The sequence below is a fragment of the Calypte anna genome, chromosome 3 (genome assembly GCF_003957555.1).
Source record: "Calypte anna isolate BGI_N300 chromosome 3, bCalAnn1_v1.p, whole genome shotgun sequence".
NCBI classification, from domain to species: Eukaryota; Metazoa; Chordata; class Aves; order Apodiformes; family Trochilidae; genus Calypte; species Calypte anna.
The window spans coordinates 26,936,424-26,964,015 of NC_044246.1; the positions used below are offsets into that span (position 1 = coordinate 26,936,424).

Sequence of the window (27,592 nt, forward strand, 5' to 3'; positions counted from 1 at the left end):
CTCCCGTCGTCGTTGCTGACGTGTCTGCTCCCTCCCCGCCGCCGCCGGCCCCTTCCAACATGGCTGCAGCCCTGCCGCCGGACCCCCGGCTGCTCCTTGCCCTGCTGCTGCTCCTGCCCCCGCCACCCTCCCTCCTCTGCGCCGCCGCTGGGCCCGACCTGAGCCGCCGCTTCGCCGAGCGCAAGCGCTGCGCCGACCCCGAGTGCAGCAGTGAGTAGGCGGCCTGGGGAGACCCCGGCTCAGGGGTCCCTGTTCGGTGCCGGCAGGCGCCCCGGTCCCGGGGAGTTGTTACGAGAAAGGATGTGAACGCCTGACGGGGCAGGGGGGGATGGGACGTTTCTCAAAGCACCCCCGGCTCTGGCACGGGAATTAGGGAGAATCGGGAAAATGGAAACGCGGCGCCAACCCGCGGCTTTCCTCTCTTTTTCACCAAGTTTTCGGATTACTCCTTTTTTCCCCTGAAAGCTCTCCCTTAAGGAAGGAGCTCTCTGGGTAGTGTTTATGCGCTGAATATTGTCGGGGCTGATTGATAAGGACACGGGTATCATCTTTCAGCCCATCTAATTCAATATTAATGATTAGCTTCAAAGCCCACTTCTGAAATATAATTGGCAAATGGTTTGTCAAATGCTTGCCTTGATAAGAGACCTTGCTGGTTGTTTTGTTTTTTGGGTTTTGTTTTGTTTTTTAGAAAAGTTTTTAAACTAATCTCTTATTTTAGTCATACCTTAAGTGCTTATCTCTTGACCCAGTCTGGAAAATAGTGGACGAGTGCATGCAGGGAGGTCTTGTTTCCTGTCAGTAAGCAAAGTCCCTTTTCATCAAACTGTTTTTATTATTATTATTGAAATAATTACTCAGCTTTTTTGTTTTATTCTGATAGTGTTAATGTGCCGAGGGAAGGCAACACAAGATTTTAAAGGTCCGGACTGTCGCTTCGTAAATTTTAAGAAGGGAGAAGCAGTATATGTATATTACAAACTAATAGGAAAATCAACGGAGCTCTGGGCTGGAAGTGTAAGTATTGCAAAGCATTTGTTCGATTTGCTCTTCTTGGTGCTTTCTGTTGGTGATATTTTTTTCTTTTGCCTCAGGAGAATGCTTAGGGTTTTGAACGTAGCTACATAACACAAAGTGAATGGCATTTTGTCTTGAAACTGGCATGCAGTGGGATGCAGTTTGGTCAAACGTAAGGCATTAAGTACTGCGAGAAATGGGCAATGTTAATGTATGTGAAAAACTGTTAGAAAACTGTTAGTAGACCTCCCACTGCAGCACTGTAAGTGGTGGTCCATGAGCTCCCTGGAAGCTGAGCTTCCCCTCTTAAGTAAGGAGACTTAAGCCTGAGCTTATGGTTTACCCCTGATGTGCCCTCATCCTGTTCTGCCTGTAATTCTGCTAACCTGCTCCATGTACCTGTTTTTATAATTTTTTTCCTGATATTCAACTGCTGTACTCCCCTGCTTATTCAAAGCTGCATGCAGAGTTGGAGGAAAAAAAATAGTAAGACTAAAAAGAGTTAAGGTAAATTGGATTTTTGAAACTTTAGTAACATTGCAGCAGCTTGCAGAGTAGTGGCCTTGTTTGAGTCATGGCCAATCAGGAAGGGTTAATGGGAAAGGAATGTCCCCATACTTGAAGTTATTTAATGGAAAAATCTTAAATTCTGTGATAAACACCTTATTTGCCTGACCAAAAGCAGAGCTGAGATACCCTGGAGGAAGAGCAGTTTTTTGAACTTGCCTTGAAAATGCCAGAAGTCTGGAGGTTGCTTAGACTTCATCCCTGTTGCCTCCTCCCCATGCTGCCACTACATGCTTTTTTGTGTGCAAATCGTTTACTTCAACCTCCTTTCTTTGGTCTTCTACAAGGGATAGAGAGTTGCCTGCAACAGTGGTCTGGGCTGCCTGAGGCTGCACCTTGGTGCTCTATATGTGACTAGTGGTTTAGTGAAAAGTACAATGTATTTATTACTTTCTTTAACCTGCTCAGGCTGGGTGAGGACAGCCCAGCTCTCAAGGGGAACGATTCCAACTAGAGCAATATAGAAGAGAGCAGAAAACTGCAGCACGTGATTAAAGAAGAGTTTATAATTATATCATGGTGGTAATTCCCTTCTGACGTGTACTGTACCATAAATAATCTGGTTAATTATCCAGTACAAGTCTCCTTTCCAGGACTGCCAGTTCTGGAGAGACAGAGTAACACCATGCAGCCAATTTTGCATCTTCTAACAAGGTGTAATGCAGGCTGCAAGATTAGACAGCAGGTTTAAGGTAATTGCTGAGTTAATATCCAGTTTATTCACTGATAGGGAGCTCGTGCTACCATGCAACAGATAGATGTTTTGTTTGCTTTGAGTTGAACAAGTAATTGTTGAAGTTGACAGGTTTAAGAATTACAAGGCTCTGTTTTGTTTGTTGTTGGTTTTTGTTACATGGTACTTTCAGTGTTCCTTTTAGAGCAGTGATAACAGGCTAATTCCTTTCAGTTGGCGGCTATAATCTTTATTTCTCTTTTCCCCCAGTTTGATGGATTGCTTATGTATTAATTGTAATACAACAACAATCAGCTCATGAACACTGCAGCAGGGTCAGAGTGCCTACCCTTGTATGTTGAGTAGGACACTGCCATGTCTGACCCTGTCCGTGGCTTGCATGTAGTGGTGGGTTCTCTCTCCTACAACATGACTTCCCATGTCCCATTTCACCGGGCAACTTGATTTATGTAGACCAGCTGTGCCTGCTGAGCACAGGCTTGGAGCTGTGGGGAGGTTGTTGCTTGCTAATTAAAAACAGGCAACCTGGTGAAGTCCATGAACAAACAAATGCCAATGGAAGGCAGGTTTCTGCCCCAGCCATTGTGGGATCTCAAGATGAGACTATGCATACTCGGGTGCATCACTTACTCTCAATCATGTACCCTACTGTCTTCTTCCATTCCCCAGAGTTTTGGGGGAAAGTATTGATTGGGGCATAATGGAAACTACAAAATCAAGGGATAACTGGTATTGTGATCTTCAGATGGGTGCAGAGGTGAGGGTAATGTGTGTATGAGGACCCTCAACTACTGCAGCCTGGGGCGTATTTCATACAAGTTGTAAATACAGGCTCTAATCCTGTAATCAATCTTGAGGAGCCATGAGAAGTACCATAGTTTTTCTGACCTGAAGGGAGGTGATCTGATAAGAAAGGAGCCCTTCAAGAAAGCTGAAAAATCTATAGCAGTTGGGTCTCAGCTTTATTTGCCTTTGCTTTTCTAATTCACTCTGCCTTTTTCAAACAATTGCAGATTTTTTTTTCCCCCCCATGCCAGCAAACATGTTATATGTTAATTAAATACCTCCTTTATTTTATGATCCCAGTCATGTATATTTCATGGCTTGCAGTACTCCCACTGAGTTGAGTATTTTACATGTGAAGAAAGTCTGGAATCCAGCTATAATATATATTTTGCGTGTTATATGACATGCATTTTTTAGCAGAACTGTCTAAACCTCAATAAAGGAAAGGCAAGTGCTTGGTCAATATTCTATTCTTGTGATTTTACTTTGTTAATTTCACAAATACATCAGTTTCAGGAAAATGCTTGATTTTTTTTTCCCCAACCAAAGACATATCTGAAGCACATCTGGTACTCTCAGTGTGCACCCTGCTCTGTTTTGAAATCTGTTTATTCTTCAGAGTCCACCTCACTCGGTTCACACTGTCGTGTGATGTAGACCTTCCTCCTCTACTCTGCTCTCATCTTTAGCAGAGTCCAGAACTCCAAAACTACTTCAAATAATTAAAGTAAAACCTGCTACTTTTTAACAGAACATTTTAGCAAATACACTTAATGTTCTTGCTGCGAAAGGTGTTATCTTATGGCAAAGGGCTGAACTTTATTCCTTTGACTCAATGTTGAGAAAACTATTTCTGGCTTTTTATTACAAGAAATGGTCTTGACTGCAAGTTGTTTTTTTGTTTGGTTTGGGTTTTCTTTGGGGGGGGTGTCATTGGGTGTTTTTGATGTTTTAAAATCTTAAACATAGGGTAGTAAGAAGGAAAACAGGAGGGGTAAATTTAAGCTAAGACACAGTAACTCTGGGGGACCGAGAGGATTAGAGAAATTTTTCCTGTTGTTTCTATGTTCTTTTAGTGATGCCAGTGTACAGAAAGGGCAGACCAAGCTTTAACAAATGTTCTGCAGTTTAGGTACCTGTGATGCCTGTGATTTAGGGATGTGGGCTTTAACACTAAAATCAAGTGAACATCTTGTTTCCCAGCTGTCTCCCTGAGGTAGGTGGTGTGAGAAGCTGATTCTGTGGTGGGTGAATCTGCTGCAGCTGGGTGCCACAGGTGATCACCTACAGGGACAGGTGCAGTACACAGCTATGGGCTCGTCCACCTATGGCATTTTAGCTGGGAACAACATGGAAATGAAGGATGCACTTTTTTTCTCCCATATTTACTTGGCATTCATAATGCCTTTCCTCTGTCATTTATGTAGAGAATGAAGAACGTTTCCTTTATTTGCACAATGGGGCATTTTTTTCCCTTACAAGAGAGGACTTGTTGGGAGAGCAGCACATGAACTTTTGGGCTTGCAGATCCCTTATGGCTTGTAAACCACATGAAGTGGCAAACTGGGTCACTGCAGAGGACTCATGGTCAGCAGCTGGGATTACACTAAATGAGTTTCAAATTGTGATGCCTCATTATACTGGTAGTCACAGAGGACTGTTAATTTTTAAGGAGGCTACTTTGAAGCTTTGGCTTTTGTTCTCAGGAAGATCATTTAAAACTGGAATAGAAGTTCGTGGAGAGAAAGAAGCAAATTTAGAAGAAAACTGTAGTGTACTACACAAGGGCAGGCTTTAGATTTGACATGTTTAGCTTAATTTCTCATTCCCAGTAATTCACAATAATTAGCCTGCATGCATTGTCTCTTTTTGATAAGAAAGTATCTCAGTGTGGTTACAAAAGACAGGGTGGTAATAGATGTGTTTGGTTTTTTATATATGTGTAACTAGCTTCAGAGATATCAACTGTGGAAGGTAAGATTTGAAGGAGAAATCTTTAATAAAGAAAGTGCCTTAATGTTATCAGTGCTTATATTGCTTGCACAATAAAAACCAAACCAAAAAGCAAAAAAATGTTAGTATATATTATTTCCTGGAAGACTTAGTCCTGGTTAACCTATTTCTGTGGTATCAGTAAAACAATATGTATATATATACCTAATTCTTTTGACATAACTGCTTTCCTTTTTTAGTTGATCTTTAACACAATACTCTTCCCAAACTCTTCAAGAAAATTGGCAATTGTCATCTTCTATAACAAAACATTGAGGAAATTACCATTATTTTTTTTTTCTACAAGGTTGTCTAGGAACTCTGTATGTTCACAAGGCTCTGACTGCTTGGATTATCTAATCTGTACAGTGATAGCATGCTTTTAATTTTGGTTTGACTGCCTTGTCAGAACTTTCAAGCAAGAGCATTGCTCTGTAGATCTTATCTGGGGAGTGATAAGAGAGATTCTTGTCTTTCACTGTGTGCCTTGGCTTAGCATGTTGACTTGCTTGAAATAGCCATCTAGAACTGATTTTTGCTTGTATTAGTCACTGGAGAGCAACAACGCATTTGCAGAGATGGTATATTTTCCATACAGGTTTTTAAATTATACCTTGGGTACAATTTTGCATTTTCTTTTAGTCTGCTTTTAAAAAACACTATTTTCTTTTCCTTAAGCTACAAAGTGAGCCTGTTTTAGCCTATAGTATTGTGCATGGATGTAAATTGTGTAAGTTAAAGATTGTCTTCTGCTTACTACTTCAGAACATACCAGAGGTATATGTGGTGCCAGTGACAATTCCCTGTGGCTGTAGAATTATATGAGCAGAGTGCTTGGGGTTCACTCCCAACTCTCCTAATAGTTCCTTTTAAGTTAGGCATTAAAATACAAACAGTAAAACTTTGCAACTTCAGAAAGATGGTGTAAAATGGAAAACCCCAGTGAAAATGCTTGCATACACAAAGTGTTGCTAATATTTTTATTTTACTCACTGTGTTAAACTTAATCTAGAAATACTTGAGAATTTGATATGTTTGTTCCTAGTGTCTGTAATTAGGATTTTAACATAGTCACATGATTTCAAAAGTTTCTTTACTGCTTTTTGTTTGCTTGTGTTTATTTTCTGGCAGGTTGGAAGTGATTTTGGATATTTTCCAAAGGATTTGCTTGAAATAAACCATAATTATTCTAATGAGGAGCTAGAGTTACCAACAGACGTAAGTCTTTTGGTTTTTTTTCTTAATTGCTGCTTACTGTTTCTTACCTTGGCATTCAGTAAAATCCCTGAGGAGGAAAGCAGGAATACCAGTGTTCCTTAGTTACCTTTGTTAGTAAGCAGCTACATATGTGCAGAGATGTGTATGCATCAGGAGGTGGAACATTTCTGCAGATACATATGTGGATGGGTTTATAAGCATCAGCCCAAAATGATGGTATTGATATTTCATATATACTGCTAACTGGCTTGTTCATAGGCTGTTTGGTATATATTCAGAACTTTTTCTTTTCCCAAACTCTCAAAGTTTGAAGTAGTATAAGAAAAAAAAAAATCAAGACCTGAAATACTGTCAGCTCTTTGATTCTAGAATTGGTCTTTCATGCTGTAATAGCTAGTAACTCTAGAGCTGCATAAAGTCTCTTTGTGGATGCAACTTAAGAAATTGCATTCAGTGGCTTGCACTGCTGTTTAGTTTCCAGAAATTGTGTGCCACACAGCTCCCATCTGGAGGACGTGGTCATTTGAGGAGAGACCTGCTAAGAGACTGGGACAAACAAGTGTAGTGATGCTTGTTTTCACTTGCATTCAGTTATACATTTGTTCTTGATTCGGAATGTATGTGATAAGTATAATGATGTCAATTCCATTGCTGGCTTCCAGTTTGTTTAACTAGGGCGTCTTTGACAGGGCTGACCCATGAGCTTTTTATTTAGATTTTTAAAGAGTCTTTGGGTAAAACTTTCACTGATTTCAAAGACAGTTTTGGTTAAGAACTCAAGGGATTAATTCTGCATAATGCGTATAATTTACATTGCTGCATTTCTAACTAATGAAATGGATTTGGTTTCATCACTGTAATAAAATATTTGACTACATGCTCTATGTCATTTCAGGAAACAGACTTTGTTTGTTTTGATGGTGGAAGGGATGATTTTGATAATTACAACGTGGATGAGCTTTTGAAGTCATTGCAAGAGACAACAGCAAATGAAGGGGCAACTGAATCAAGTGATCCAGGGACGCAACCAGCTGAAGGAATTGAAAGGGATCAGGATATTCAACAGGTTGATACAGTAGAGTCCCTTGATGTTGTGAAGTCAGACAATCTTGCACTAAGCACAGAAGACGAGGAAGCTCTCACCATGACTGAGGAAATAGACAGTCCTCTTAAAAGAGGAACTGAAAATACTGGGGGAGACTCCAGTGTCAGTAGTTACAAAGAAAACTCTCAGGGAGATCAAATTGCACATGAGCACTTGAAAGGAACGCTACATGGGAAACTACAAGGGCTAGAAAGTGAAAATACCAAAAACAGTAGTATTCCTCAGGGTGAAACCAGCCAACTTGACAAAGAGAATGAAGAAGTTAATGCCTATACACTTTTAAACAGAGAGCTCTCTGTGAACTTAAAAACAAAATTTGGCTCAACTGCTGATGCTGTTGTATCAGATGATGAAGTGACTCGCCTTGTTACATCTCTGGAAGATGATTTTAATGAAGATTTGAGCACTGGTGCTCATGATGCAGAGGAGGAGCCAGGCTTTGCAGATCAGTCTGAAGAAATCCCTTTGCTGTCTTTTACAGCAGAGGAAGAAATTACATCCCCAGTAGATTTAGAAAATGACCAAAACATTGAGTCACAAAATCATGGGGATGCAAAGGGTGCTATAGAGCTAAATAACCAAAGAGACAATGATGAAGAACCTGATTTGGATGCATTAATTCATAAGGATGCCTTCAGTAAAAGCAAGAAGTCAGGTGACAGTGTAAGTGTGGACAGGTCTGAATCTAAACCAACAAAAGAGAAACTTTTTGATGTGGTGATAATTAATAAAAGAGAAGCACCAGCAGCAACTCAACCTGAGGATCTCTCCAAAGAACTCCTTAAGAAGGGACCTGTAGGTACAGGTGATCTGGATTCAAAAGAAAAACCAAACAAAACTGAACAGTTTGAAGAGCAGCTTACAGGTGATGGAACTGAGCTGAAGAGTACAGCTGTGCCTGATCCTCACGTTTTGCCTAGTCCAGGAGATGATCTTAACTCCAAATCTTTCTCTAAAAGCAGGCAAGATGTTTTAAAACCACCTGTTGGTGATACCAACAAAAGTCCAGAAAGAATGCTACATTCTCAAATGGAAATTGAGAAAAATGAGAAAGAATTTGAGGATGACTCTTTGGAAGAGGTCTTGGAAACTGATTTAAAGCACAAAAAGTTATGGGAGAAAACAAAGGAGAAAGGAGGATCTGAGAATAAGCCTTCTGTTGATGTTTCAGCCAAACCAATGGAAGAAGTAAAAAATGCATCTCAAAGTGACCCAGGAGATACTGACCTCTTGAAAGAGAAACTGGAGCACGGAATGCCTGATGTGGAGAAAGAACTTCTAAGACACAGTGAAGATTTAAGACAAACAGAGGAGGCAGATCATGAAAATCAGAAACACAATTCATTTAACCAAGAATCTGAAATAAAAAGGGGAAACATGAAAGACACCCCTGCAGGGGAGCAAGGCACAAGCCACAGAGGAGCTGTTGAGCAACTTAAACCATGGGAAAATGAGACTGAGTATTCAGATGCAGGTATGAAAGAAGGGCTTTCAAGAAATGTTAGCAAGATGACAGTACATGAAGATAGCACTGAGAAAAGTTCTCCTGAAGAAAAAGCCAAAAGCATTACACAGAATACTAATACAGAGAATCTTACTCAGCAAGGAACTGCTCCTACTGAGGATGCAGATTCCGACAGAGATCTTGGCACAAATTTATCTAAAGAAAAACCACTAAGGTTGGAACTTAAATCTGAAGAGCCAGAAACTGAAGATGTTCCTGACCTGAAACAAGTAGAGGAAGAGCTACTGGAAGATGAGAATGCTGCAAGTGCAAAGCTGTCACAAGCAAAGGCTACAAATGTACAGGATGACACACTAAATGTTAAAAGAACAAACCCTGAAATAGATGTACTAAGTGAAGGTGTTTTGGGAACTGCAAATCCTACCTACAAAACAGGAGAGGAAACAAGCTCATTTTCTAATGAGGCTAAAAGGATGATCAGCATCCAGGATGCAAGCGAGACAGGAAACAAAGACATTGACATACCAGTGAGTGATGATGCTAAATTGCGTGAGATGGAACATGTCATGGGACATCATGAATATTCTTCTGAAGCTGAGGAACCATCAGCTGTGGAGGAATATAATTTCCAATTTCCTGATACTGAAGACAACAATTATTTTAACCAAAGGAAAGATCCTCTTCCAGAGGGCATTTCACAGAAAGACTTGAGAGAGGTGCAAAATTTAGAGCATGCAAGCAGTGGCCACCAGCAATCTACACATTTCCCCAGCCCTGCTGACAGCTCCACAGCCCCAAATGACACTCTGACAGACTTCAGTGAGTCTGTGAAGCAGCTCACAATAATGAGAAATTTTCTTGATGAAAAGCGTGTGCTTCGTCTACAAAAGTACCTGGGGCATCAAGAGGTGGTTAGGATAGAAGCCATGTTTCATGATATGAAAGTAGAGATGGAGCTTGCTCAGAAGGTGAGCCGTAATAATGAAGATACAGAGAAAGCCTTAGACCAGATACTTGAGTTTTCAGAATCAAGCATTATGGATGTTGTGGGAAAAGTTCTGGATTCCAGAGTGGGAGAAAATAAGGAGGAGGTGGTGAAAGAAATGGATTTGTATGATGAGGAGAGTGCACTGATGGATGATATTCAAGAATTAATATATTCTTTAAGGAGTAAATATTCATCTGCTAGTGAGAGTGTTCCACTTGCATCTGTTCCAGAACAGGAAGATGATCAGCTGCACGTTCAAGGTAGGATGTTAAACCATTTAAGAAATTGATTACATGGAATAAAACCCTATCCCAGACAACACTAGCCTAGAGGAGGTTTCAGAAAAGGGTGAGGGATCAGAATTGTAAGAGGCTCTGTGGAATCCCCTAGTGTTTTGTTTACTTTAACACATGTTTTTGGCATTGTTATGAGGGGAAAATCTCGGGGACAAATCCTGAGAACAAATGTAAAGCTCAGCTTGTTTGTTTTTATGGGCCAGGTCCTATCCATGAAACTGGGACACGTGCATGGAAATGGCTAGAAGGAGCCAGTCAGGTTGTCTGTATCACCCCCTCTCAAGAAATAAGGATTCACATACACTAATGCTATGAATTTTCTGGAGTTCAGAACAGTCTTTTTTCTGAACTAGCTAGCACCTAATTTTGAGATATCCAGTGATTATTGCAAAGTTTGGGCACTAAATCTACGCACCTAAAATCTTAGTTTTCCCTATCATCTTATTTTTGCCAACATTCACAAAAGGGTGCCTAACTAGAAATGCTGAAAAAACAGATCTTTTGATGAGAACAAGCAGTAGAATCTGCTGTATATTTGCTGATTTTTTTATTTAATGTGCAATATGGTAAGACAGGCTCTTAACCAAGGTTCCTTTTACCAGTAGTACATGTTAAGGATGTCATTTCTGATAGTTATGAATGATGAAAGTATTTCACCTGGCAAGATTTCATTGCAAGGTCAGTCATTAATACCTTGCATAAATTCCATATAAACATTTAATCAGATGTTACTGAAATTTGATCAAGAATATACTGGAAGCAGTACACAAGTGTTTAAAGAGTGTCTGTAGACAGCTGTAGGTAAGAAATACGCAGTAACTTGGTGCTCAATTCATTTCTCCCTGTCTGTCACAAATGATGCAGAACCTGAATATGATGGAGTTTCCATCAGGAACCCAATTGCCATTGATGAGAGCAGTCAGGAATTTCAGCAGCTTGAAGATGAGAGACCAGAACAGCTTGTTGAGGAGGAGGAAGAGAGGGCTGCTAGTGTTCCACCTGAACACAAAGAGGCCAACTTCTCAGATAATGGAGAAGCTGAAGAAGGGTACAGTAGTGAAAGAGGACCACTGCTGGAAGATATTTCCTTCGGCTCAGTTGATTCAGGACAGAGTGCTAGGGAAGACACTGCTGCAGGTAACTGTTTTGGAATTGGATTGTTTTGTTCTTTTGCTCTTAAAGAGGAGCCTGGTTGAATGTTTTTTAGGCAAATACCAAGGGTTTTGTTAACATTTTCATTGTTGCTGTTATCTTAATGACTTTGACTTGTGTGACAGTCCTGATAGTGGCAGTGTTGAGCTACCACTCATCTCAGGAGAGCCGGTTTTTGCTACATTTTTCCACTATAAAGATAAGGGTTTTCCAGTAAGTGAAGGCATAGCCAGAGCTCTGTGCTTGGGCTGGTGGACTGTGTCGCTGGATGGCAGTGGACAGAGAGCAGAAGTCTCTCAGGGTGTCAGGCAGTCTAACCATTAGGCTATAATGCACTCTCCCATCTTGCCCTTTTTTACCTGTGACTCTGGGTGATACTACTTTTCTGGAAAGATGGAGTGTATCTTCCCTCAGTTCTGTAAGTTCCCAGGCTGCTGGAGTAGAAATGTTAGGCCTTCTCCCTCTGGAGCAAGTGTGCTGGCTTATGCCAAAGAGGGATCCTATTACCATCATCTTCCGCAGCTCTGTTTTGGCACAAAACTATCTTTGACTCTTATTGGTGCTAAGCTCAGTTTTGCTGTCCTGCATTCAACTCTGATTATGCTTAGTAAATCTGTCTTTACTGAGCCTTTGGACAAAATTCAGTCACATGTTGCTTAGTGTTTTTATGCTACTGAGGTACTGTGCCATCCCCATAGCCAAGTCCTTTTTAGCAGCATCTGAGTTCTGAGGAAAACTCTAGGTTGAATGTAAAGATACCTACTGGATTTTAAGTGGCTGGTGTATTAGTACTTAAGCATTTGGATGTTTAGATTATTTTAGATCCTTCTTGGTAACATAAGGTTAATGGTGGTAAAATACTGCCAGGACTCCCTGTGAAGAGCTAGAAGTGCTGAGAAGAAACAGTGCAGGTGTTTGTAGAACTGCTGGTCACAGCAGCCATTTCAGGATTTACCAACAGTCTGGGCAGGTGGTTATTTGAATCTGCTAACCTGAATTCATGGCAACAGTGTGAGCTGGAGGCAGGCTTCAGATCAGGGTAGAAGGTGGTTTAAAGCTTATGCTGTACTCACAGTACTGCTAACTTAAAAAGATGTAGGTTTATGAATTCCGAATTGAAGAGTTTGTGTTTTGTTGCTGACTTGCTGCTGAAGGAGTTGGATGTGCTTGGTGGAGTGACTTGGCATCCAGGTCCCTCTCAGCTGTACCTTTTCTAAAAAAGGTGAACTACCTGTGCCTGTGAAATACCACTGTGCTTGCTAAGGGCTTTCTTCAGTGCTCTGGCGAACCGGGGAACCGTAACCTGACATCTTCCCTCAGAGGCCGCAGAGAGCGCGGCTTGGAGGGGGGGAGCAGAAGCGGGCTGCCGCCGTTTCAGCCCGCCTCTGTCAGCAGGCCCCGCTCCCTGAGGTGACTCCTCTCTCCTTCTCCCTCCAGACCCGGCCGAGGGCGGTGGGCTGCCCTCAGGAAACGGGGCGGAGGCAGAGGCTGCGTCCCGGGGAACCCTCGGCGAAGCCGGTGCGGCTGCAGCTGCCCGGGCGCTCCTGCTGCGGGTGAGTGGAGGCGGCGGCGGAGGCGGCCGTGGCGCATGCGGGTGTCAGCGCGCGGCAGTGACGCGGTGGGAAGGGGGCGGGGACGGGGTCAGTGCGGGCTGACGTGTGCCTGGAGCTGGCTCGCGCCGCCATGGAGCCCCCGGCGCGGCGGCGGCTGCTGCTGCAGGTGCGCGAGGGGAGGGAGGGAGGGGAGGGAAGGGAGGGGCCTCCCGTAACCCCCCCCGTTAACGGACGGTGGGAGCCGTTGAGAGCCGTTAACGGCCGGCGGCCGCCACAAGCGGCGAGGGGCTTATCGGAGCCCCAGGTGACACACGCCTTGTCCCGAGGGAGGGGTGCCAGGGCGGCTGCTGCTCCGCGCCCCCCGGTGGCGGGAGTGTCATCCCTGCCGTACACCCCCCAGCCCTGCTGGCTTGGGAAAGGGGCTGTTTTTTACCCGTCCCGCGATGTGGGGCAATGCCACTGGAGCGGAGGCGTCCGCTGGCGGCAGGGATGGCTGCCTGGCTTCTCGCCGCTGTCCGTCGCTAAAGGAGAGACGGTGCCTGCGAAAGCACCTGCTCACCGGTCGCCCTTCGTAAGAGGAAGGGAGCGCCCCCCTTTTCGGTCGGTTGCAGCCAGGGAGAAGGCAGCAGTTACAGCGTGGGTTCCACGGTTTATTTTCCAAGTGCCATGTCTGTATCGGCCCTGTAAACTGTACCAAGTATTTGCACCTTTGTCAGGCAGTTAGCTGGTGCTCTCTGGCCTTCAGTGACACGTATGAAGAGACACATGACATACCCCTGTGACCAGGGTGACATCTGGGAAAAGATCCAAGCCATTTGTGCTGCATTTTTGCAAACATCCAGATATAAAACTGTTGTTTTTCCCAATAATTTTGCATCCTTAAAGCTTTATTTGGAAACCGATTAGGTAACTAATAGTGCTGAGTAACGCAGTGTGTGTATGAGCTTATTTTGGTGGAGCTGTTTTCTCAGCAGATTGTTACTGTCAGGTGTCTTCCGGACATGCAGGTGTCAAACTGCCTTGTGGTTGTCTTCATTTCCCGTTTTTGGTTTATAGAAAAATGGCAAGAAAGCTCTAGATGGTTCTCTGGTTTTATGAGAGGGATAAAAGCATTTGTCAGGCTACTCCTTTTGCCTGAGTATTTAATGAAAACGTATTCATAGTTGTCACTCTTGCCGGTTTTCAGTTGATTGCTATCTTGCCTGAGGAAATTCGTCCTGGGCCTGATTTCCATGGACTTCCATGGGAGCCTGTTGTTATCACTGCCTTAGTGGGAATTGCCACACTTGCTATAATTTTCTGGAGAACCTGCCTTTCAGTGAGTATACTTCAGACTTGTAATCCACCTGATATTTTGTTTATTGTGTGGTCTTTTGTATGGGTAAACTGTTTTGGCATTACTTGAGGTCAGAGCAATATTTAGTCTTTTGCATTTTTACTTTTTCCGTATAGAGTGATAATGTGAACTAAATGCTGGGCTTAATAGCTAAAGTAAGCTGTAACATTTTTTTCAAGCTAAGAAGGGTTTCCTTTAAGCTATTAATAGAAGATTTTTTTTAGTAAGGGGCAGTTTCAAGGGCAAAATAGGGCAGTATGCTGTAAATCAAGAAGGCCAAGGGAAGGGTCAGCACATCTTTGAAATGAGAAGCCTCCCATGTGCTTGAGCCTGTTGATGACTATCTCCAAAACAAGTAGTTAATCCCCTCCCCTTCATAATATCCAGCTGCTTGTAGGTGCCACATTTAGAAACCTAAATACCCAATCTTAATTCTCACTGGAGAGCTTCCCCAGTCTACCCCTCAGTCTGCATTTGTCCTACTCTTTTGTACATGGTTGATTTTCTGTGCAAGAAGAATACCATCACCAGCTCTCAAGTACAACAGTGTATCTCCCTGGGAATTGACAGATAAAAATAAAATAGGACAGTTTATTTTACAGCTGTCCAGTTCAGTGATGTTATGCTTGGAAAGTCTGTGGGACACTTTTTGCTTCACAGAAATAAATTGAAACGAAGTATCTGTAGTAATATTCTTTATTTTTTCCTTAGTTTTAATACTGAATGTAGTAGGTCAGCTTTAGATGCAAAATAGTGTTATTTTACTGGCATAAAAAGAAAGCTTCTGAAATTCTTAACTGTTAATTTTGAAATGAGCAACTTAAATGTAACATACATTGCTGTAAAAGGATCACAAATCGGGTGCAAGCATTTTTCATGTTTGCAAGTTCATGACTGATGCAAAATGGTTTATTCTCTTGGCAAATTGGATGTGGGCAGTTACTGCTATCCTTTAGCTGACTGAGTAAACACGTTTACTAAGCCTCTAGAACAGAGCACTAGTGTAGAAGCTTTTATTAGAAAACAGCTTAAGCTTGTTTTAGTGTTACTCAACACTTGTTGGCAGCAATAGATGTGTTAATCCATGTATAAGGGGTGACTTTTTCTCTACAGGGAAAATTATTAAGATTTTTCACTTACCGATTTTTATTGCTAATTTTTTTTTCTCTTTAGGTAAAGAGTAGAATATATCAAGGTAAGTTTATCTGTGCTTTTCAGTCTACTTGATGCTTAGGCATATAAAAATTTTGAAGATTGTTTCAGAGTAGCAGGTACTCCTCTTCACTCCCTTTCAAGGAGAATGCTAGTCTAAGATTATCGTATAAACTAGGCCAGTAGGTGATACTTGAATCTGAGGGTTTAAGTTTTGCTTTTGATAACGCTTTGATTAGAAGAAACAATGCATCTCACACCTGGAATTAAAGGGAAAGGAAAAGCTCTGTCTTGTTCAGCATAAATGTGTTCCATTGGTTTACTGGTACAGTGGTAGTGAGGCATAGTTTGTTTGGCTAGCAGTGGATCTGCTTTTGCTTGTTGCCTCTCACAAAAAGCAGTATTTTGTTTTTCTTGCCTTTTTGGATTGATGGGAGCTTGAAACTGACTGCTGGGCAGCTGCAAAGAGATCTTCAAAATGTGTACCTAAATATGGAGGTATTCCTGTGGCTAGCACATTCCTTTTTACAAGAATATTTCTCCAGCTTCAAAAATATATAAAATTAAAGTCTCCTGAATGGAAAAGAAACAGAATTCAAAGTAGGGTGATTGCTGAAACTCATAATTGAATACAAAACAAAAAAAAGAATTACCTTTGTGTGAACTCTCTGCCTCTTTCTTCCTCACAAACCATACTTCTTCAAAGTCATTCCTTTATAGTTTCATTGTAGTTATCCTTCAGTTTTCATCTATACAATTAATGCAGAATTGATGAGATGAGCTGAAAAAATTAATCTGAGAGGTGATTTCTGTATTGCAAACCAATTATTTTTATTGGAGGAGAAAAAAATGCTACCTATCAGCCTGCTGTAAAAAAAATGAGGGACTTAGGCCTGTCCTCTTTTAAATTCCAAAATAAAATTCTTTGTAATACCAAATGGAAGCTAGTAAAGCTAAGATGTATAGTGGAATACTAACAGTGACAAAAAGCCTTAAAAGCTAAATTAGGTTTGGAGTCCCAGAGATAATAGATTTTATCTACTCTTTGTGACAGTATTAATATTGGGAAACCAAGCCAGTGCTTGCAACAGCTGAGAGCTGTCTTATACCCTGGTGGTCGGTGTCTGGCTCTCCCCTCCCCAGAGCAGAAGGGCTGCAGCCCCTGTGCCTAGAAGCCCTTGTGTCAGAGCTGGGGAGGAGCAGCAGCTGCCATTTCACCTTGTGGGATGCAATGACTGGTGCTTCCTGTTTGTGCTGCAGGATTTGCAGTCAGGCCAGTGAGCCTTGGGGTGTACAAACATAGGGGTGGTTTAAGACTTAAAATAAGAACAACAATTGGATGATCTTTAAATTAATTTACAATAAATTATTTAAAGTATGTTAATGATTTTCATTGAACCTCAAGGGTTGATTTTTTTCATGTTGAGAAACAAATATGTGCCTAAAGAACTGTTGCTCAGTTACAGCCCTTTTAAGGTCTGTTAGAAAACAGTGCAGTACCTTGAGGATTACTGATGCTGTCTGCTAGCCAACAGTCACTTTCTGTTCCCAGTCTGTCTTTCAGAGTTTTCATCCTATTATCTTTGCTGACCAAATGTTCAGTTTCAATATAGCAGAAAGAGGTAGTTGTTAGAGAAGGTGTTACATCTCCCTGAGTGTTAAAGCAATAGTCTGAGATGGCTCTGACAACCTCGCTGCCAGTTCTTCCCTTCAGCATACCTCATCTGTGTGTAGCCAGCACCTTACTCTGTCTGCTGTGCATTCTGTGACCAGCTTCTGTGAAGTGGCTGCAAGAGCTTTGTGCCAGTGTTCAATGCTTTATTGTCTTGTTTTCAGTCCTAACTTTAAACAGAAGTCAGAGATGCATGAAATCCTGCAGGAAAGGCTGATTGCCACGAAATTGGCTTTATCCTGCTCTGTGCATTAGTCCTTATTTGAAAATGTTCCCTGAAGTGGTAGTAATGATAGCTCTGATTTTTTCCCCCCAACCGCAGGATATGAAGTACAGTTACTGTAAGCTTTCTTTTTCTTTCTAGTGACTGAAAAGCAGCTTGCTGAAAAGATTAAAAACCTTCTGCAAGAAAAAACAGAAATCTTAGAAAAGATATCAGAATATGATGAGAAGGTATTGTTCTAGGTTCTCATCCTTTGCTTCTTAATTTTCTTTATTGGTTTAATGACACAACCAGTGCAACAGCTAGTGTATTTTTTCTTTTCTTACTTAGTACTCTGTTGACAATTTCCTCAGTTGTGTTTGACTATTTCTGTGTTTAGATAAAGAAAGCAAAGGAATCTGTGAAAGTGGCCCAAGAACAAAAAGACATTCTCTCTGATGAAACTGCAGGGCTTAAGGTAATAAACAGTTAAATGTCTGTACTGAAACAAAAGACATCAATAGAATAAATTGTTTTAGTTCATCTTTTACTCTTTTTGTTTGTTTGTTTTAGGACATGGTCAAAGAACTGGAAGAAGCAAATCATAAGCTAGATGACAAAGTAAAAAATCTGCACACAATGCTTCAAACGGAAAGAAAAAAGAATGAGAAGAAACAGAGCAAGGTAAGAGCAACCACACTCATATCTTATGTTATCCTTAGCTTAATGTACCCTAAAAGCTAGTCACTACCAGATGGGTAAACAGGTAGAGATGTTAAGCAAAGAAGATGAATCACCTCAAAAGGAGAACTGACATGAAACGTAAGGTTTGTCAGAAGCCCAAGGGGGAGAATCTGTTGAATGTGTTGGGTTTATTTGGTTGGGTTTTTTTGTTGGTTTGGTTTTTTTTTTCTTTCTTGTTTTGGGTTTTTGTTTGTTTTGGGGGGGTCTGTTTTGGTTTGGGGTTTTTTTTCTGCCTACTTGTTTAGGTTTTTTTGTAATAAGATCTTTATGGACTTGTGTGGTTGTTTGCTTTTGCACACAAAGCATTGTTGTTCAAGTCATCATGGTTTGGCTTCATGAAAGAAGATTTTAGAAGGGCTCTACCCATGCTTGCTGCAAGCGTGCTGATGGCTGAAAAGGCCAATGTTTAAGTCATAGGATAGTCTAATACTTCCTAGCCAGAGCCAGGAAGTTTCTTAAAATTATGAGCTCTAGGCTACAAGTTGGCAGGAGGGAGTTTCATGTACTTGGAGAAAGCATCTAGTTGGTAGCAAGTGTGAAAATCTCAAAGCTGATCCACATTCTTCTTTTCTGGAGGTATTTGCATTTTTTTTTTTTTTCCTTCTTTTAAAAGCCTGATTTTCTGTAGTAATGGTAAGCTTCAACAAGTTCTTAGGTCTTGTTTTGATCAAAGTTTATTGCTAATGACAGCAGCAGATAATAGTTTCATTTTAGACTGTGCAGGTGTACAGGGCAATTTCTCAGCCACAAACAGGCAAGGTCTCAGTGGGAAGTTGGCTCTAAAGTACTGTGTTTCTATTCCTTCCCTTGTTGATACAGCAACACTATGTTGCTGCTAGTCTAAAGGCTGCTTTAAATGAAAATCTTTTGGTGTTTTGACTTCCCTTTTATGCTTCCAAATTATGAAGGTAAAATAAGTACTCAGGCTAAGGCATATACCAACCCAATAGAAAGTAACTGCTCATGTTTTTCTTATATAGATCTCTGAAACCCAGAAGTCCTTGGAGAAACTTCAAGAGGTTATCAGTGTGCATTCTACAGAACTTTCAGAGGTAAAGCATTACCCACACCCTCTCAGCATTCATGGGTTCTTGTGCCAGGAAAATTAGCATCTAGGAGGTAATTAGTATCTAGGATGCAATTGCTAGCTTGGCAGATTGCAGGTTGTTTGGGCGTGGATACCTTTTTCTTTTCCATTTTACCAAGTAATACGTAGTTCATGCTCTGTTACTGTTTGACTGTTTTGTTGTTTTGTTTTTTTTTTTTAATAGGTTCAGGTAGCCCTTAATGAAGCAAAACTAAGTGAAGAAAAAGTGAAATCTGAGCTTCATCATGTGCAGGAAGAGAATGCTAGGCTGAAAAAGAGCAAGGAGCAAGTAAGTTTTGTCCAGGCCAGGTGACTGTTTTGGTTTTTTTACCTAAATACTGTGTCCTTGTTCCTAGTTTTCTTGAGTTTAACTTCAGGGTGTCTCTGTTTTCTTAATGTGTAATTCTGCATTTCCTATTACCAAGGTAAATTTTAAGTCCCTTGTACCACCTGCCTGCACATTTTTTTTTATTCAGGTGTGCCACATGCTTTCAGCATGAAGGCTTTGTCAGTTCCAGTGTTTCAGTTTTTGTCAGCAAATCTACAGGAAGTCTGTGCTGATATGGTAGTCACTGCATGATTGAGAGATTGCTACTTGGGATCAGAACTGAAGGAAGTCATGGCAAAGAATTGGAAAAAGCAATTTTTCTTTTTAAGGAAGGTGGTTTCATTACCTCTGGACTGCAACTAATTCCTCATATATTGATGTGTAGGAGCACTTTGGTTCTGTTGTTGGGGTGTTAACTGAGAAACCATCAAATTTGTAAAGCCACATAGTAGTAAACTGCAGGATTCCCAGCATCCAGCTCTACCAGGAGGCTAGTGATGAGTTTCATAAGTTTATAAACATAAAGTTTACCCTTTATCTGTGACCTATGGTGATCAGTTATCACCGTAGAGCTGGCGGTGAGACAGGCTTTAATTACATATATACTCTACTAAAAGTAAAACAAGTCACCATCTTGTCTTTGTTCTTCATACAGCTGCTCAAAGAAGCTGAAGGTTGGAGTGAGAGGCATTCTGAGCTCACTGAGCAGATCAAACTGTATCAGCAGTCTCAGAAGGACATAGAAGAAGCACTTGCCTACAAGGAAAATGAAATTGAAGTAAGTTCTTTATAAAAAGCTTGGTTTTTATTATTGCATATCATAAAATATTTCAAAATACTTCACAGAATGCAGAGGGATTTCCCATCAGTGACCCTTTGGTTTCATTACTAGGTTTTAACTAACTGCATTATGCAGCTGAAGCAGCTTGACATGGATTTAGTATCCAAGGACAAAAAGGATGTTGAGGGGTGTGAATGGAGCACAGAAGATGATCTGGCCAACGGAGAGCTGCCAGGTACCATAATCTTAACTGCTGGCTGATATGCCCAGTGGTTGAAGCATATAGTCATGCTATGTCATATCAGCAGCAAGGGGAATCCATACATTTAGCTGCCTGGGGATTAAAAGACTAGCAGCCTTAATCCTCAAACACAAAAAGTTTCCTAAGTGAAGGGAGAAACCATTAAAAAAGCTTTTAGACTACCTTCTAGGTATATCATCAGTGTAGGGACACTGTTGTAAAGATTGCATATAAAGTTTAGTAATTAAGAACATGCCAAAAGTGAAAACCACAGCTATGGTTTTATGCTATGTTTATTTTTAATATTATTTTATATTGATTATTTTGCTTAACTCTACCTAGATAAATAATTTGGGTAATCATGTCTTTGAAATCTCAAAGACCAAAGTAGACATTTTCAAAACTACTCAGGCAGTTGGTCATTCCTGATATGGTACATGGGGGTTTTTTGGGTTTTGTATTTATCCCTGCCCATAGCCATGTGGTATTACATGGGCTGGAAATTCCTACTACTTGATTTTCAGATAGTATGTCCTGTAGTACATACTGCATTCACATTAATATTAGCACAGTGGCTAGAAGAAGTGACAAGAAGAAATCTTTGAATGCCTTTTGGAAATAACCAATAGTTGTGTTGTGCTGGTCATGGAATTGCTATTGTTTGCTATTGTGCTTTGTTTCTCCCCCCCCCCTTTTTTTTTTTTTCTCCATGTAAGGAGGTCTTTCCAAAATTATAGTGTAGGGAGTGTTATTTTTAACACTAAAGTCCAGAGAACTGATGCTAAGAAACAGGGAAAACAAATACATTTTTCTTTCCTAGATAATGAGAGTGAGAAGATGAAGATCCAGATTAAGCAGATGATGGATGTCTCCAGGGTATGCTGCACAAGATACCTAATAAATGCAGTCATATTACTGCTATGGCTAAGATGGTAAACTCTCTGCTCTTCTTTTCAGATAAAAACTATGTTATCCATAGTTGAAGAAGACAGAAATCTTCTGCAATCCAAACTGAGTGATGAAGTAACAGCAAGACATGAGCTGGAAGGTAGGTTCAGCGTAAGAATTGCTTAAGAAGAAATGCTGTTCGTGGTTTAAAAAGAACCAGAGCATTTGGGTGGCATAGCACTTTTCATTGCAGCTCCTGTGAATTTCCTCACCTAATTTTGCTTCTCCAACAGAGCAAATAAAAAAATTAGAACATGACTCCTGTTCACTCAAGTCAGCCAAGGCTGACCTGGAAAACGAATGCAAAACACTACAGCAGAAAGTGGAGATTCTTGGTGAACTTTACCAGCAGAAGGAGATGGCACTCCAGAAGTAAGCCTTTCATGACTCTACCACAACATCACATATTATTTCATAGGCACTATGCAAATGCTTCTTTCTCAGATAACTTGAAGCTGTCTTTGGAAGGAAAGGTTTGGAATGACTACTGTTTCAGTATGGTTGAAGCTACTACCCTTTTTTATTTTTTGCAGCAGTCCAGGGATTCAGAAGATTTTTGTTTCTCACCCACAATATTGCCTTCTACTGCTAAAAACCAAACAAATAAGCAATGAGAAACTTCTGGAGAGGAGATAGTTTGGACAGCAAATTCTGTGGTTGTTCTGTCACATTTCTGTAATGTCAAGGAAATTGTAGCAACCGTTAAGATTTTTTTCAGTTACACTGACCTCAGTTTAATGAGTCTAATTCTCATAATGTAGGGATTTAATATTTAAACTTTTTGCAAATTGAGGCCAAGTTCATGGTCTTGATTGAGCTGAGTTAATTGCTGTCAGTGAAGAACTGATTGTGTATCTGTGTTCTTTTCTCATTCATTTATTTACTTCATGAAATGTCTGTAATAACATCCCAGTTTTGTTGGGAAAATTTGAGATAGGATTCAGGGTTATTTTCAGCTAAATTCTGTAGGAAAGCTGAAACTGGTGGGGAAGCAATTGGAAGTTCTAAGGTTCAAGTGTGCAGGTCAGAGAAAACACAGGACTGGAACAAGCTAAGGAATTAAGGGTGTCCAGCACCTCAGTAGTGAAACTGCTTGACCTCGTAACTTCATAATTCTGGTGTAATAAACTTGCAATGGAGAAGTGAAGGATTGCCCACCTTTTGAGGAAAACTTCCTCTTGACCTCTGCAGGACTTCTGTTATTTTCAGGGTTTTCAGGAAGTTTCACTGCCTGTTACTAATTCTTGATTCTCATAAAGGACTTCCCACATTTTTAATTTTTTTTTTTCTGAAAAACTGTTTCCACATATAGCCAAGGAAATAAATTCTGTTGAACTGGCTGCTAGCAGTAGTTAACTTACTATTGGTTTAATGATTCAGATTTTGTGGGATAGCTCTTGAAGGTAGGAACACATTATGGACCTCTTATAGTTCCAGAAACATGTCAACAATTTAGAAATTAGTGAACCATGAGGTTATAAAAAAACAGTGAAAATTGGTTATGTAATAAATTGGTATTGTGAATGCTTGGAGAAAAGCTGCTTTCCTCATGGTTGATGACTACTGAATGTGTTTGTCACTTAGGCCCTGAATTCCCTCTTCCTTACTACACATTCAGTTGGGTTTTTTGCCTGGTTAGCTGTCAGTTATGCATATATTGCCTTTTTTATACCTTCATCAATCTGAATTATGCTCAGTGGAACTGATAAGTAAATGACAGGATCTGAAGAGCTGAACTGTCTGCAATTGTTAGATTCTGACAAATAATTAGATGCTTGACAACATTCCAGTCAACTCTGCATCCTAAATTTTCAGGTTTCATAGACAAAGGTCTTGTCTGTTTAATTTCAAAAAACAGTATTTCTCTTCCTTTTTTTTTTAAAATAATCTCTTCTCTCTGTATTCTCACACACTATTACCAATCCTGATATCAGTTGTTAGCAGGGGAATATCTTGATGTTGAGTTGTAGTATATTAGGACAGTGGAATACATGGTCTTTTTGGGTTTTTTTCTGTGCAGAAAACTAACTGAGGAAGAATATGAGCGTCAGGAGAAGGAACAGAAATTGTCTGCTGCAGATGAAAAAGCAGTGCTGGCCATCGAGGAAGTGAAAGTTTACAAGTAACTTTAGTTTTTTGAAGACTGTTCTTCTTTGATTCAGCTGTTGAAGAAAATTCACTTAAACCTCTGTCCTTCCCTTCCTTTCCCTTTTGTATAGGCAAAGGATCCAAGATATGGAAGAAGAATTGCAAAAAACAGAGAGATCTTACAAAAACCAGGTAAACTTCTTGCGTGCTCGTTATTTTGTCACCTTTTCCTGCATCATTACAGTGCTCTGTAGTGAGTTACTGGAAATACTACTAGTTGGGCAAATTAAACTAAAATGCTTGTTTTCTTCTCAGATTGCTGCTCATGAGAAAAAGGCACATGACAACTGGGTAAGAACGTTGTTCCTTTTCTTACACAGTTAGTACTTGACTTGAGGTTGGTACAATTAATGTAGTTGGCAAAATTTCCCTTACTAGCTTATTGCCCGCTCTGCTGAGAGAGCTCTGGCTGAAGAAAAAAGAGAAGCAGCCAACCTGAGACAAAAGTAAGACAGTACAAATAATTTTTATTACTCTTTGAATATGCTGCATGTTACAAGGTGCTCTGTTAGCCTGCTTGCTAAGAATGTGCAGTGAATATTTCAGGTAATTTTTAATTACTATTAAACTGTTTTAATGGTTAAAGATTTCTTGGTGAAAGAAATTTTACAATGCAGTTTGCCTTGTTGCATTATAACAAATATAACTCACATGTATTATTTGAATAATAAAAAAACCTTTTATTTTTTAAAATTAGATTAATAGAAGTTAATCAAAAAATCATCATGCTTCAAAGACCGTTGATTGTAAAGCCAACTCCAGGCAGACCAAATCGCCAAGTCCCACCACGACGAGGTTAAGTTTGCTGTTTCTCTGAAAACTTTGGTCTTAAGAGTATAAAGTTCTGATAAACTGTAGAAAAATGAATCAACTCGATTTTCTTCTTGGGTGTAGGGCCCTTCAGCAGAGATGGCTCTTTTGGCCCTTCACCAGTGAGCGGAGGAAATCCATCACCCACACAGATGATAGAAGTTCCTGCTCGGCCCCTTTCAGCCCCTCGAAGGGAAGGCTCAAGAGGTGAATTTGGTAAGCAGTGAAGCTTCCCTTCTGTCTTCTCCTGTGCTACAAAACCCAAGAATGCTAAGGTTTGATCTTAGTTCCTGTAATAGCGTTGATACCTGCTTTATTAACATACAGATAAGTGGTTGTATTAAAAAAAAATTTAAAAAGCTTGGGCATATGTTGATTAGGAATCTCTCATGTTCTTATTTCCTTTATGGTACGCTGATAGATGCCCCTCCAGCTCCACGAAGGCCACCAGAGTTACCAAGCAGGATGTCTGTTCCTGGTAAGTTACATGGCCTGAAACCAACTGCAACTTTAGTTACTCTTTCACTTTGGAACCTATGTTGCTCTCCCCAAGCATGGTAAGCTGCATTTGTGGTGTTCTTTACAGATCTTGGGCCTGCTGTAGCATCCCTGATCAATAGTGGGCCAAGAACCTCCTCTCCTTCCACAGCAGTGGAAATGGATGGAGTGGTAAGTTGAAAAAACACTAAACTTCAGGAAGTGTTTCTGATACATGATTCACTGTACTTTCTGCTACTTCTTTAACTGTATCATGTTCTGTCTTGTCTACATCCTGTCATTATCCTTACTTGCTGTCCAAAAAAACAAAAAAGCAACCCTCTCCCAAAGAGCCTGAAGCCCCCTGTGTAACTACTGATTCACCTTCATCTATTGAAGCTACAGTGAGTATTCAGAAGCTGAGTATGGTGTTACGCTGCTTTGTTGGAGAGAAGTAACAGGCTTGGTGTTGTGAATTGCTAAACAACAAAATGCTCTGCAACACTAACCAAGGGCTTGTGCCTTTGTCTCAAAAGGTTTCTCTAATGGTGAGCAGTTGCTCTCTGATTTTTATGGAATTGAAGAAATGAGATCTTTCTTGTTAAGGACTGCAGGCAAACACTTCGGAGTGACTGCAGCAATAATGCTACAAAGCTGTCTTACCTGTGGTATTTAAACACAATGCCTATGCAACTGAAATGCCAGGCCCTTCTTTAGTACAGCTTTAGTCATATGGGAAGGTATACTGAGCACTCACTCCTAGGTAATGCAAGCAGTGTTTGGGTGAAGGGACAGTGATGGTACAGTAATGCTTCCTATTTGCTACTTGGTTAGTGTGTAGTGGGGTGTGGGGTTGTGTGTTGTCTTTTTTGTTGTTGCTTTTCGGTCTTGCTCCTCTCTTCCACCTCTTGGCCTTTGGGTGAGCGGTTCTGGTGTTGATATTTCTCTGATGCAGTGAGTAACACACTGAAGTATAACCTAATCTTGCACAGGCTACTGCTAGTCCCAAAGGCCCACCGTCTTTCCCTGGGACACCTATCATGACCTCCCCAGTGATGGGACCTCCACCTCCACTGCCAGTTCGCTACGGGCCGCCACCAGCTCCTCTCCGTGGGCACTTTGGGCCTCGACCTCTTCCCGCGCCCCTAGGTACAGTTGCATTGCTGTGTGCAGAAACTTAACTTCTCCCACTGTGCTTCTCAGAAGTCTGCTGCAGAACTGAGCTGTGCCATCCCATCCATGAGCACACAGCTTCCCCGTGCCTCGTGGGGGCTGGCTGCCTTGCTCAGTAAGCTGGGACAGGTGGGGTTTTGTAAGCCTCCTTAATGCTAAGGTGTTTCCTGATCGAGTCTAAAAGAGACCAGCAGCCAGAAGGTACTATATTATAATTCCACTATTATAATATAATATAATATAATATAATTCCACTGAAGTAGTGGATTCTCTGTCCCTGGAGATATTTAAAAAGAGACTGGATGTGGCACTCAGTGCCATAGTCTAGCAACCACAACAGTGGTTCAAGGGTTGGACTCTTGATCTCTGAGGTCCCTTCCAACCCAGCCAATTCTATGATTCTATGATAATTCATGGCCTGTGAAGTCTGCATGTGACAATGATTCTCCTCAGAGCTGCTCCAAAAAAATGAGGAAATAAGGAATGAATCATGTGCCTTTATTGCATAGGTTAAAGCAAGATGTCCTTTAACTCTTTCTTCTAGTTCGTGGTGCTCCCTTGCCACCTCCAGCTGCAAGAGATTTCTTACCTGGCCCACCCTTAGGAATGAGAGATCTGCCTCCTGGGCCACTGCCACCTCCTCCAGATCCAAGAGGCTATTCCCGTGGGCACCCTCCTTTCCGACCCTTAGGTCCTCCTGGCCCGAGGCATTATCCTGCAGGCCCTCGGCTACCCCCACCTGGTTCAAGAGACTATATGCCTTCTCCTAGCAGAGACTTGCCTCCAGCAGGACCCAGAGACTTTCCTGCAGGCCCCGCGCCACTGCCAGCAGACTCAAAGGACAGCACGCAGCCTCCAGTGCAGAAACCCTAAGTGCAGCCTCTGGTGAGCAGCTCGGCAGAACAGACTCCAGTGCACTTCCCAGCAGTCAGGATTTTAGGAAATGGTTCTTCAAAGCCAGTTGTCTCATTACAGTATATTTCAGCTTTTGCAGGATTAATTTTTATCCAATTGCTACAGATGTGCATTTATGATCACCTTAAACTTATCCATCCTCTTGGGCTGCAAGAACCTTTTTGTGATGGACTTGAACCTACTCTAAACGTGCAATAGAAAGGAAGTACCTGTGTGGATAGTTCTAATTAAATGTAGCCTTTGTAAACAGTTGGTGAATGAACTAATTTCATGAAAAGTATAAATCAAATCATTTCCTGTGGAAATAATTTTAAAGTAAAATGCTATCCTATCTGCCTTCTCCATCACATCATTATGCTGCAGTTGTTGTAGGTGAGGGGTTTAGATGAGGACTAGGAGGTGGTTTGTTTTTTTCATGGTTTTTTTTTAGAAAGATGTCTGGTCAGAGATCAGAAGCACAAGTGACACTGTATTAAAAGGAAAGTTGCAATAAAAAGCAAAATTCCTTTTGCTAAACCCTGAAGGCTTTGTTTTAGTGCCATTTTTCTGTTCAGAAAGGACATGAGTAATATAATCAGAATGTTACAGCCATGACCAAGCTGAGGAATTGAATTAAGGTTGAGTAACTGCTGCTGCTGGATTAATGACTGTGTTACCCTTCGGCCTGCTTCATGTTGTGAGGATAAAGCCCTCATCAGCTGAAGGTCAGTACAGGGCTGGAGCCTTCATGAAGTTGTGTAGTTTG

The 27,592-nt window shown here is 41.1% G+C and overlaps 1 protein-coding gene across 4 annotated transcripts; it reads left to right on the plus strand.

Moving 5' to 3' along the window:
* Nucleotides 1-27,370, plus strand: MIA3 (MIA SH3 domain ER export factor 3). Of its 4 annotated transcripts, none has more exons than XM_030446812.1 (29): nucleotides 1-210; nucleotides 884-1,017; nucleotides 6,188-6,274; nucleotides 7,170-10,092; nucleotides 10,990-11,265; nucleotides 12,718-12,833; nucleotides 14,020-14,151; nucleotides 15,343-15,364; nucleotides 17,358-17,446; nucleotides 17,596-17,673; nucleotides 17,769-17,879; nucleotides 18,920-18,991; nucleotides 19,211-19,315; nucleotides 20,010-20,132; nucleotides 20,247-20,370; nucleotides 21,197-21,252; nucleotides 21,334-21,424; nucleotides 21,558-21,696; nucleotides 23,345-23,446; nucleotides 23,544-23,604; nucleotides 23,728-23,763; nucleotides 23,851-23,918; nucleotides 24,170-24,267; nucleotides 24,367-24,498; nucleotides 24,704-24,760; nucleotides 24,869-24,951; nucleotides 25,095-25,163; nucleotides 25,752-25,908; nucleotides 26,477-27,370. In XM_030446812.1, the coding sequence occupies exons 1-29, from the start codon at nucleotides 60-62 to the stop codon at nucleotides 26,803-26,805; spliced, it is 6,021 nt and encodes a 2,006-aa protein (XP_030302672.1). In that variant the 5' UTR covers nucleotides 1-59; the 3' UTR covers nucleotides 26,806-27,370. The 4 variants fall into 4 exon arrangements, with proteins under 4 accessions (XP_030302672.1, XP_030302673.1, XP_030302674.1 ...); XM_030446813.1 differs by having other exon boundaries at nucleotides 10,993-11,265; XM_030446814.1 differs by lacking the exon at nucleotides 25,095-25,163.
* The last annotated feature ends 222 nt before the right edge of the window (nucleotides 27,371-27,592 follow it).

What these genes read in the sequence shown, in the direction of transcription:
- MIA3 (XM_030446812.1), top strand. Translation starts at nt 60, where the DNA reads ATGGCTGCAGCCCTGCCGCCGGACCCCCGGCTGCTCCTTGCCCTGCTG. An exon ending in AGAGATCTTACAAAAACCAG is followed by an intron (nt 23,605 to 23,727) that starts GTAAACTTCTTG and finishes TTTTCTTCTCAG; the next exon opens with ATTGCTGCTCATGAGAAAAA. An exon ending in AGGCTCAAGAGGTGAATTTG is followed by an intron (nt 24,499 to 24,703) that starts GTAAGCAGTGAA and finishes GTACGCTGATAG; the next exon opens with ATGCCCCTCCAGCTCCACGA.